Raw genomic sequence first — 12,831 nt, forward strand, 5'->3', positions numbered from 1 at the left:
TTTTAAATACCAGGACTTTCATGTAATACATAATGATCTCTCATATTCTTAAAGGCAAAATACATTTATTAATACATGCTGAATAAAATCTCAGCTGTGTTTTGTCACAGCGCAGTGTAGGTAAAGGCAATGTAAGAAAGCAAAGAGGGCTGATTTCTTTTTACTTTCTGGCAGATGAAAGAATCTGCTTTTATGGATTTTTATGAAGTGAACTTAGTTTCTGAGAAGACTGCTAATTTGTCTATAGTCTTATCATGAGCTGGTCAATTATTATTTTTTGAATCTTTTTACTGTTCGTGAGTCATTCATAAAGCAATGCTACTGTCTCTCAATGAGCTGCTGTGAATACTTGTCAAGTGCTTTGGAATTGAAGTAAAGATAAGGCCTATATAGTTGGCCAGTCAAATTTACTAAGTGATTGGAATCAGGTACTTCCTTGATTATCTTTAATATTGGAGGACCAAGATGAAAATTTTTCTGCTTATCCAGGCTCATCCATGACTCCTACACAGTAAATTGCTCATGAATTATTCATGTTATGTATTGAAAATTCTATTATATAACTTCTGATATAGTTTCATACTTATTCAGTGAGAAATAAGGGAAAGCAGATGTAAAATAATAGGTACTTATCTTTGAGCAGGAATATCCCAAACATTTTCAGAGCAAAATTTACTAAGATAATAATGCTAGAATACATAAAAATTTAATAAAACATTTGGCAATCAAATTTGACATCATCTTTCTAGACATTATCTGTTTTTTTCCAACCTCATCTAAACAGCTGCATTTCTTGTCCCTATATAACTTCTATACTGATCTCCCAGTCCTCCTGCAGTTAATCAGAACAGTATTTTAAAAGTAAAGCTGTCAGCAATTTCCCAACATTTCTCTGCACAAAACCACATTTATCTGAATGTTCATGAACAGTAAGAAAAAGAGAAATGGTTAAATCAAATAGTCATTCTAAACTTCAATGAAAATTCATACAGTCCTTAGTACTTGACCAGCTCTTACCCTGCTGAATATCAATTAATGAATTTCAAATGAGAAAGCTGTTGAAAGTTATTTTACTATATTAAGTTGCAACTTATTAATCTAGTAGTAATTGGTTAACAATATTCTGCATACAATTGAATACAATTGAAGGAACAGAACTCTAAACCTCAATTTTACTTGATTAAACTTAGATTTTTATCTAGAGGTTGTTCAGACAGTGTATTCCAGGCTATTCCACCAGTTTATAATTGACTCGAAATTCATTAGCACATTGTTTCCTCTTGTTTCCATGAAGCAGCAAAAAGCGTTATCTTAAAACATATTTCAGTGACATGCATATAGAGTTAGTTTGTATTCAGTGGCTTTAAGGAACAGAAGTTATACACAAATGAAAAAATAAGTTAAAATGCTTTTTTGAGTGAGATGAATAGTAAGCAGGGCGTCTTAAATTGCTCAGAATAAGTAAGAAATAACCTTGTATACATTTTACTGAATATTATATAGCATTTTGTTTACATAAGAAAAGCATTTACCTTTGAAAAATAATAATTTCATAGAGAAAAAAAAATGATTTATTTTAGAAGCCAGCCAAACTCAGAAATAGATTTAAAACACTAGTGGGCATGAATTTATCTCTGGTACTATCTAGTAAAATTCTGTGGCGTTAGACCAAAGGTGGCTTATCAAATAGGAAGAAAATTAAGGATTTCAACAGATAACAGGAAAAGAATCTTTATTAACTAATGCTAAATTAGATTCCTGTATAAGTACTGTGATATGTTTATCAGAACAATAATTAGTAAAATCTTCTTAAATTTTTTTCATTATGAAGCATCTGTTGAGAGAGTTCATCGCTGGTAATTTCAAAGCCTGATACGAAAAACTCCTGAGATTGGCTAGAAAGTAAAGTAACCTTAATGAATGTAAGTTCTATGTGATACTGCATATGGATTTAGGTGAACTGATGAAGCTTTTTGCTTATCTGTTAGTAAGAGATATGCAATAGATAAAAAGTGCAGCCTTTCTGCATGGACTTATCATTCCTTATTCTGCATGCATGGAGTCCTTCTATGCATGCATAATTTCAGATTCTTCCATGTTGTCTTACCCTCATGCCTTCAAATCGTGACAAAGCTCTTAGAGGTCTCAAAGCTCTTAGTGTCCTAAGGGATTTAATGGCACCAAGTTCAGAGTAACCCAATGCATTTGCTGTTAAGCTAACCAAAGAGACCTATATGAAAACAGGAAAGTAAAAATTACTATATTGTACATACTTTGTTACATACCATAGATGTGAGATATAAACTTCTTTAGAAGAATCTAATTTTGAACCACTTTCTTCAGGAATAGGAAGTCTTTAAATTTAAAAAAAAAAAAAGAAATAATATGAAAGAATAGTATGATAGGTAAACGAAGAAAAAATCACAAGATTACAGTCAATACCTAGAAACATTATTATTTGTGATTTTCATATTCTACTGCTGATTTGAAGGCATTTAAAACCACATTTGCACAAAAAGCAAATTAAATTTATCTCTCCTTTTAGGTATTGCTCCCACTTTTTCTTTGTTTTACACTGCTGTTGGGATTAGTAGTTAAGGTTGATAATGCCCATTTGATTGCCCACAAACTGAAAGGGAAATGATTGAGGCCTATTTTGAAATAGCAGATAGAAGCAAAATGGATACTCTGAAAATTGGTAGAAATACTAATTTTTTCCATATTCAGTTAAATAATCCTTTTACCTGGCTGCTGAATGTATGTGTTCCACAGGCACATCAATAACCTGGATTATGCTGCTGCTTAAGAACCTTATAAGAACAGTTCCATAGGCAGCATATCTCCATGGACATTTATATAGTCTATGTCTCTACATTACCTCAGTGAGAAATGTCCTATTCCCTGCATTTGCTACAGTTCCTGTTCAAACTAATACCTTAGGCTTCTTTCCATTTCTCCTAAATGCTCCTTCATTAAGCTATTCTAATTCATTAACTATTTATTGTGCTAAAAATAGTATAATGATCTCATGCACTCTTTAATTTTAAAGAACAATGCATCAGACAAATTGAACTTTAGGACAGTGCTCTTTTTGAACCATATTTAAAAGCAAACATTACATGTGAAATCTCTAGTTTTAAAAAGTTAACAGTTTTTTCTTTCTCCAGCATCATGTTTTTTTTTTCATTGCTGAAAACTTTTAAGCTTCCAAAATGCTGTAATCTAAAGCCAAAGAAAATATCCAGGTGTGTAAATCCAAGCTTTAATAATGAGCTTAGTTCAGACACTCAGATGGGTGTTATACATTCACCCAAAGAAGTAGTCAAATTTTTGCTTTCACAAGATGGTGGTTTGGAATATTATGGTTTAAATACCGTCAAATATTAGTGAAAATGAGTTTAGAAAAGGAACAGGTGCTTCCGCTTGCACGGTTCTTCAAGTTATTTTGTTAGAGCTGCCACTTAGATACCTATTTTGAGAAGAATTTAAATACTAAACAAAAAAAAAGTGTTTTCAAAGAAGTGTACTTCCTTTGTATGACTTTCTTTGAACATGGTAATTGGTAGCTGTATGTGAAGTTAAATCCTAGATATATTTAATCTATAATGTATACCAATCAAAAAGGTTGTAGGCACCAGTAACTAAACAAATCTCAAGATTATTAACTGCTTTGATTAACTCTTACATGCTGAGAACACACTGAGAAACTATTGGATTTTTAGCAATTCCATGGGTCAATAACTGCTTATGAAGTTCCTCTTTTACCAGTTCAGTGTCTAAGTGAAATCATGATAAAATGCATCTTAATTTTAAAATTGATCTTATTTAATACTTGTTTTTACTAGAAGTTTTACCAGAAATTTCTATCTGAAATATGTAGCAACTAGTTGTGGTTTCTTAACTGTATAAAACATAGTACTTTAGTTTCTCACATAAGGAACTTCATAGACTGTGGAAACAGTATGTGTTTCTGCCTGTTGGAGGTTTTCTTAAGGGGGCAAGCTTAGAATATTACCTCTTAAATTCTCCATAATTGTATCAATGCATCAGGAAATGATCTCCCCCATTTCACAGCACAGTGAGGTATGAGCTGACCCTTGCAGGAAAGATTACTGAGCCTGGTTTCAAACATGGCTGTTGAGACTGCAAGTTCAGCAATACTTATTTTACTTTAATTCTTATTAAGTCACACCACCAATGCTACAGATATATCTAATTCAGCCATATGCTGAAATTGTGGACATGATGTTAGTTTTCTTGCCGGAGGAGTTTTAATTCAGATGTGTGTCTGATGTCTGGTGGACCAGACACCCATCTAAATGCTGTATGCAACTCAGATCACAGGATGGGGAAAGGTGGGTCTGAAGGTGAGAATGAGCAGCCAAGAGCATAACAGAGTACGGCACAACTTCTTTCAACAGCAGTGTTGTAGTAAAACCCTTAACCACTTGTGGCAGGAGAATATCCAGTCTTTCTTAACTGTGGTATAGGAAGTCAGTGTTGTAGGTGTAAAGGAAAAGACACAAAAATAAGGAATATTTTTCCATCTACCTTACTTTGTAAATCGACAAGTCAAACAGTTGGTGTACATAGATACTATGGTTATAGAGCAAGTAATAAAAAAATCAGGTAAATATAAAATAACACCTAGAAAATATGCTACATACATCAACAATCAGGAAGTCCAGCCAGCACCAGGCATTAGTGAAGTATGTTTGATAGCCATAGGCCACCCACTTCAGCAGCATTTCCAGAATGAAGATGTAAGTGAAGACCTTGTCAGCATATTCCAGCATGGTCTTGATAGTTTTACGCTGTTCAATATATATGTCTTCAAAAGCCTGTGAGTAAAAATATTCAAAGGTATTTCTTGTTCCCTTTTGTTACTGCACATACCTTAGGTTGTAACAAAAAAACACAAAAAAACCCCCAACCCCAAATAAGCAAAAAAAGCAATGAAAAAAGGAAACAATCTGTCTTCAAAAAAAGGCATGGGAGTGTCACTTTTATCTAATGTTTTCTTTCCTGCTAACTCCCTATATACCTCTTTTTCCCCTACAGAACTATATTTTCCAGCTCATAGCAACCACTCCACTGGCCAGAGATATTAGTTTATTTATTGCTGATGGTGAATTATTCTTCACAGCACTCAAAAATAGCATTTATTTTGCAGTGGTGTGCCTGAACTGAACTCTAATGAAACAATTTGTTTGTATGTAGGTAGATACATTTTTAAAATCCAGGGCCATAGCTATAAAATTTTCAGGAAAATGACAATGCAATTGACCTGTTGATTTTGAGTTCTGTTGCTTTTTGAAAATTTAAAGTAATAAATCACATAACAAGTACTTCCTTTCTTAAAAATAACTAAGTCAAATACATGCTTTACTGTATTATTCATATGTTATGAAATACAGAAAATTTCTGAGATCTTTGCAATGTTATTAACACTTCTTGTGTGTTTTCATTTTGCTTTGAAATGTTAATTATGCTATTATTTCTTACAGATAATAATTTATTTCATTGGCTTGAAAGAACTGGAATGGTCCTGCTAGCTTGCAAAGGTTTTGATGTTTATCGATACTAACATTCATTTTTACCCAGCCCACTTTCGAATCACTTCACATTTGTCAGTTCAAATGATTAGTGTTTGTCTATCAATCATCAAATTAACATCTCTGTATTGGTAATTTTGGGTATTTATATCAGGCACTATAGTACCTGACACTCATATGTAATCACTAACAGAGCCAGCACACATACCATTTCCTCTTTACTAGAGGCTGAGCTGGCCATGCTCTTGGCAGCTGGAAGTGTGGCTGTTCCTGCCTGAATGCCCCTCGGGCAGGGGTCTGCAGGCAGCCTGCAGCCTGTCTGGCCCTGCCACATTTCCTGGCTGTAATGAGACTCAAATGGTGTGTGGCCTCTGGGTGAACATTGGGGTACAGTACTGGCAGGCCCAAAGAGAAATTTTCACTCTCACAAAGGAAGCTGAAGACAGAACAGGGTCTCTCAGCTCCAGAGGCTTGAGCTAATCCCTGATCTCTGAAGCATTTTCACACAATAAATGTTCTGTGGATGACACACACCTTAGGCTCACAAGCACTGACATGCTACCACTGTGGGATCTCATCTCAAACTTCCTCTAAATACAATGAAATAAATTAACTTTTATCTCAACAGTACTTGTCTCTCATTTAAATTCTTGTCACTAAGGGTTTTTTCCACTTGATAGCATGAATCACAATTCAATAGGGTAGATATGAGTCTTTTGTAATTCTGTGGGCTTCAAATCACAGGGAAGGTGTCACATGATGTTGAATAAAAGTTGCTTGTTTGATACTTGTGTTGATATTAAAACAGACAAAAGCAGAATGATTCCTGGAGATTTAATCAAAACTAATGATGGGCATAATAATAAACTACTAACCACTAATGGTACATTAAAGCTGGGAGTGGTCTAAAGGTTTCATAATAAAATTTTGCAATGCAGTTTTGCTTTCTGATGTAGGAACTTGAGTAATTTACCAAAGGGTAATTGCATCTACCAGAGTACATGCTAGATATACTCTGTTATCTCTGGGTAAGAAGTTTGTTTGAGGGACTTCAACTCACTAGGAATTCTGCCCTCACATACTTTTTAAAGTAACTTCATGTTTTTACAGATAGCCCTTTAGACTACATGAGTATGAGTCAGTAGAAGTTAAATTAAAAGCATAAATAATACATTCTTATTCTCAGATAGGAATAATTGCAAACACACAGCCTTAATCTTTCTTGCTGTTCTAGCATATAGCTTTTATAAGACTGTGAAAGACATCTCTGGCTCTTGCAAGGTATTATGAGCTGTTTATGCCATTACCGCTACTACTTCCACACTCTTCTTTTTTCAGCAATGACAGTTCTTTTACCTGAGTCATATCAGTAAACACCAGTAAAACTACAGAGCAAACTCAAATAACAAAGTTAAATATGTTTGTTTATTTACATGTTGACTCTCTACCTGCTTTAGGACTATAACCATCACTTTCAGCAAAGGAGGCAAGCTCTCTCTAATTATGTCAGCTCTTTTTTTGACATATTGTTGAGAAAAAACTTCTACCATCCTTTCAAAGGCCTGACTGAAACTTAGACCAGTCATCTGAAGACATGAAATTGTATGTTCTTTCTGGCAGAGAAAACTAAATTAAAAGAATGTTTGAAAAGCCAACTTTTAACAAGTTTTCTGACAACTTTGTGAGACACTGTTTATGTTTTACTTACCAGAGCTCCACTACTGAGGAGAATCATAAAGACAATGAATGTCTCAAACCAGTTGTGTTCAACAATTCTGAAGCAGGTTTTTCTAAGGTTCCACCACTGCTTTCCTCTTCCTTCTTCTATACTTACTTGGCAGCACTTGAACCTTCGTACACAGCCTTTAAAGCAGTGTATGTATTGAGGAGGGAAAAAAATAAGAGATTTTGCTTAACTGCATTAGTTTTGGTAATACATTCTTTTAATGATGCAATGCTACCTTTCCATCTAGATTTTCACCTCAATGATCTCCTTTTTCTCCAAAGCAAAAAAAAAAATTAACACTGAGACAACAGGAATTTACAATTAAATTAGCAAGTGACAAGAAAGTATTTCTCATTTATCAAGAACTAAGTGCTCAACACAGTTCACACAAAAAGAAAGGGATACTAAATTCAGACAATGTTGCATTTACTGTATGAAAAATTTCAAAGCCTCCTATTTGACTTGTAAGCTTTTCAGTACCAGCTAACTTCTCTAATTTGTGTCCTTAATTTATATAAACTTTTATTATTTAGCTGCTGACTTGATTTTCTTGCTTCTTTTATTTAGGTAGAAAAATACTAGTAAACAATAACGGTATTTTCTTTGCCAAATCCAAGGATGTTCCTACTTCTTAGTAGTTCAGTGTAAATTTCTAAAGAAATGGCATTTGCATCCTTACTCTTTTAAATCTATTCCTTTCCTCACCTCCTTCACATGCATGTATCTATAAGGTTTCTCACAATGAAATGCCTTTGCAAATAAAGCTTATGACCATATTCAAGTTTTATTGAGCTGTGTAAAAGAACCAAGAGAAGGTACATGAAGTAGGAATGAGTGCACTGGATGAGACTTTTCTTGCCCCTGATGGCTTACAAGGGATCTTCCTTCTCTTTTTGCCAATTTGCAAAAGGTTCAGTTAGCATTTTGCACAGGACCATACAAGTCCAGTTTTTATTACCACTCGACAATTGTTTTGGTAAAACACTTTGATATATAACTGTGAAGAGCTGTATAAGAATATTGTGTTATTTTATTATCTAAGAGACTGCAACTACACTCAGAAAGCACAGTAGCTTGTACTAAAAATATATATATTTTTCAGATTTTAAAAATCATGATAAATTTCTGGAAACACATTTTCTTAATGGTTTATCTGATATGTAGCATAATAGTGATATCAGTATCCATATGGTAAATTATGGTCTAAAAGTACTACCACTAATAAGCATGGTTTAAACATTAAAAAAGAGTAATCCAATACATAAATGCTAATACTTAGTTAAAAAAGATAATTATTCCATGTTTCAGAAATAACTCTTATTATTATTTTTGTTCTAAACACCTTCTGTGAAGCAGGCCTCTGGCTCCTGGGCTTCTTCAGGTTCAGCTTCTGGTTGCTCTTCTGCAGGAAGTCCAATATCAACTGTGCTACCTTCAGATGAACTAGACGAATTTAACTTCTGTAAAAGAAAAAAGAAGCATCACAAATGCACAGTAAATATTTTTAAGGCAAATATTAGGTTTTTTTTCAGAATAAGTAAATAATTCTGCCATGTTTTTGAATGTTGCAGCTAATAAATTTATGTGAAGTTCGTACAAAGTTTCATTTTCCTTCTACATTGTATGGATCCATTAAATAGAGAGTGGATCGGTGATAGATAAGGCTTAAAAAAAAATTAGTCTTTAAACTGATAAATATGGATGATGATGATATTAAGCCTGCAAAGATTTATGACCACAACTATCCCAACTGGCAATAATCTCTTGACCTACATAGAAATAATGAAGCTTAAGTTTATATGCAGGAATCTTTTGCAAAGCAGGTTAAGAGCCTAAATATAACTACATAAAGGAAAGGGAAGCTCAGAGGAATGAGGGAAAAAAAGCACTGATCAGCAGAGAAGGCTACACTTTTTATGTCAGCAAGTCCAGATTATAATTGTTGAAAGTCTGTGAGGCCACTTATCGGCTCTTAGAAACTGTAATTTTTAATCCTTTCTCACACTAGTGTTCATCAGGAATCAAACCCTCATTTACACGCTGATGTATACCCATGTAGGAAGAAGTGCCAAAATAAAATTATCAAGAACTGAATACACTGTCTTATGCTGAAAGAAAAATGCTCAAAAGATCAGAGAGAAATGCACAAAATTTCTAAATACCTCTTTGCTTTCTTCCAGGTCTGATTCACTACTAAATTCCTCTGTGTTTAGATTTTCAAAGTCAGATTCACCCACAGCAATGGGCACTGTCACAGTGAGACTTGGGTTGTTTATGAATGACATGTAATCACTTTCATCAATTATGTATTTTTCCACACTGCTGCCTGTGCCTATGCCACTAGTAGTTCCATTTGGATCTTTAGTATAGTCATGGTCCTTGCTCAGTTCCACGGTGGTATGGTTAGAAATACAGCTATTTTTGTTGTTCAGATCTTCAAGTGGTTTGATTTCGTCTAAAGCCTTTTGTTTTTTAACAAAAGCTTTTTGGATGAATTCACGTGCTTTTCTTTTCACATAATCTATGCCCTTCTGCATTCTTGCTACAGCAATTTGGAGATTATTCATTTCGTTGTCGTCGTCTGTCACAGCAAGGTTGTCTGCACTAAATGAGCTCAAGAGCAAGGCCAAAAATAGGTTCAATACCTGCAGAAAGGTAAAAAAAGAACATTCTAGATTTTTTCCCAACAAAGAACATTTATTTAACTAAAAAATTGTCAGATTAGTGACATCAAAGACTGAAATCCCAATAATTCACCATTACCAAAGAAAAGCACTCTCAAAACTTTTAAATTAAATTTAAAATGCTCAGGCCCTGTTCACTATTCAAAAATATTCCTACAACTGACTAATATCTATAAATGTGTCTTTAAATCCCCATAGGAGATAAATATTTTGGTTCAAAATTTTATAATCTAAAAATGGAGGAAACAGATTTGCTATTCAGCGTCATTAAAAAGTTTAATTTAGCCCATCTCATAGCAGAAAGTAGATTATTTAGGTGACTAATTTTATGGGATAAATAATAAAAAAATCCACAGCAAAAGTATTGAGTCCATAAAATAATTCTAAGCACAAAATATTTACAAAGAGCCAAAAGACAAATTAAGATTGTGACTAAGCACTCACTCTAACATTCTTAGGATTTTGACATTGCAGAGTACTTCGATCTCTACCCAAAAAAGCTCTTAAGCTGAACTTAAAGCATCATATGAAACCATCTGCTTAAGTGTTTTGTTGAAGCAGAGCCAGAGCACTTAGTTCACTTCAGGACTGAGCCCTCTCTATTGCCAAATAATTTTTTGCTAATACTTTGATTACATACCACCAGGTTTCCAATCACCATGACCATCATGAAGACAGTAAGGCACATGGCTTGACCAGCAACTTCCATGCAGTCCCACATCGTTTCTATCCATTCTCCACACAGCACTCGGAATACAATCAAAAAAGAGTGGAAAAAATCTTGCATGTGCCAGCGTGGAAGTACACAGTCACTGGCGATTTTGCACACACATTCCTTGTAGTTTTTCCCAAACAGCTGCATCCCTACCACAGCGAAAATGAACACAATGATGGCCAGAACCAGGGTCAGATTCCCCAGAGCTCCCACTGAGTTACCAATAATTTTTATCAGCATATTTAGTGTTGGCCAAGATTTTGCCAATTTGAAAACTCGTAACTGGAAGAAAAGAAAAATATTGTTAGGGCAATCAGCAAGATAGACACAAAGATATTTTAAAGTTAATTTGTGGATTGATATTACTGCAAAATATGCTCTGAGATTGACTGTTCAGAAGGTATCCTTTTGTCTAAAAGCATGAAGATGGAAGGCAACAGTGACCAAAATTTTGTGACATTAAAGCTTGATATCCTCAAAGCATATGCTTACTAAAGGCCAAAAAAGCTATTGGTCATATTAGATGGAATTTAAAATCTAGAGTTCATATGGTAAAATCATCTGTATTTGTAGAGCAGATGTATTACTGTGAGGCAAATCATCTTGTGAATTGATCTTATTTTCTGCATAGCAGGATGTTTAAAGTTTATACAGAAAGTACATGGGAACTAAGCCTAGGCTATATATTTGTCTGGATCTTTAACAATTCCTATTGAAGATAGTAAAATACTGCAAGTAATATTGATTTGTACTAATGAAAGTGACATCAAGATCAGTATCATGGCACATATGTTTTAATTAAGCTCCATTGAAAAATCAGTGCAATTGATGTGTATTTACCAATCGGAAGGATCGAAGAACTGAGAGTCCTTCCACATCTGCAAGACCAAGCTCAACCAAGCTAAGGGTTACAATAAAACCATCAAAAATATTCCAGCCTTCCTGGAAATAATAGTATGGATCCATTGCAATTATCTTGAGAAACATTTCTGCTGTGAATATTCCAGTGAAGACCTGAAGTCAAAATGAAGTTTGTTATTTCATTGTGAAACATTTTATACATTTAGCTGTTGTTTAGGTTTTTAATTCAAGCTACATTCTGCAATGCCTTATCCAAAACCGATACATAAAAATAGTTCAGTGTACTGTAGTGGTTTATTATGCCCATCTTCCCTTAACAAGTGCCACATAAAACAAGTAATTTTTTCAATTAATTACATGTTATACTGAACAGATTACAAAAAGTTCTGGTTTATGACATTTATAATCCAATTTCAACTATATCAGGATATGGACTTTCTCATGTACTGTACAAATAATATCCCAAACTTGATTTTCACAACATAAGCCAGATTGCTTTCCAAGAAATTACATGATACAACATCTTTCTTGATATACTAATTACATTATACAGCAGCATGAATGAGGTCAAATTAAGACTCTAGAGGGGCTGCTCCTTTGCTGGTATCACCTGCCATAATCATATTCAGTTCAACAGAGGTAAGATTATTTATGCCAGACGGGGATCAACAGTTGATCAACAGATCAACAGCTGAAGCTGAGGAACTTCTACCTGGGTATTGCCAGTAAGTTCAGTGGATTGGCTCGATTACTTTAATGTTAGGAATGAAAGGGCATTTTAAACATGATGTTGCTGGTAATGGTCTCTCATCATGGGATGCTGTGCTGAATGCAGTAGGAATAATATTTAGGAGCCAACAAGGCAGTGATCCTGAATAGCTTTGAAAGAGGTCTTAGAAGAATTTCATGGAGAACAGGAATGTGGTAAAGCTGCTGTTGAAGGCTGCCTGAGCTCTGAAGTGTTTTCTGTTTTGGTTTTGATAACCCATTTTCAAGTAAGATGAACAGAGAATGGGACAGCTAAAGAGAGTAATCTAACTGGGATAACCAAGAGATGGACAAGAAAAGTTTTACTTTATTTGCCTAGGAACACCAATGCTCAAAGCTGGGTTTTATTACAGTCTTTAAATACATTCCAGATATGAACACCAGAGAAGAAGAGGTTACTACTTTGTAAGATACAGGATTGGAACCACTGAGGAAGAGGTAGGAATGAATAAATACAGCTGGAACCGCTGACTTAGGTTCCTAGTGATCAGGATGGTGGGGTTCTCAAGGAGCTTTAAATGG

At 34.4% G+C, this 12,831-nt stretch overlaps 1 protein-coding gene across 1 annotated transcript in view; it reads right to left on the bottom strand.

Moving 5' to 3' along the window:
- LOC104387522 (sodium channel protein type 1 subunit alpha) overlaps positions 1–12,831 on the bottom strand; it is a 57,492-nt gene that overhangs the window by 22,736 nt on the left and 21,925 nt on the right. The window contains exons 14-19 of the mRNA XM_009996291.1: positions 11,521–11,694; positions 10,606–10,962; positions 9,444–9,926; positions 8,624–8,741; positions 7,264–7,418; positions 4,668–4,841 (exon numbers count right to left, since the gene is read on the bottom strand). Coding sequence (XP_009994593.1) covers positions 4,668–4,841; positions 7,264–7,418; positions 8,624–8,741; positions 9,444–9,926; positions 10,606–10,962; positions 11,521–11,694 — 1,461 coding nt within the window. The remainder of the gene's footprint in view (positions 1–4,667; positions 4,842–7,263; positions 7,419–8,623; positions 8,742–9,443; positions 9,927–10,605; positions 10,963–11,520; positions 11,695–12,831) is intronic.

This window comes from Chaetura pelagica, unplaced genomic scaffold (assembly GCF_000747805.2).
Source record: "Chaetura pelagica isolate M959 unplaced genomic scaffold, ChaPel_1.0 scaffold3, whole genome shotgun sequence".
In the NCBI taxonomy this organism is placed as follows: domain Eukaryota; kingdom Metazoa; phylum Chordata; class Aves; order Apodiformes; family Apodidae; genus Chaetura; species Chaetura pelagica.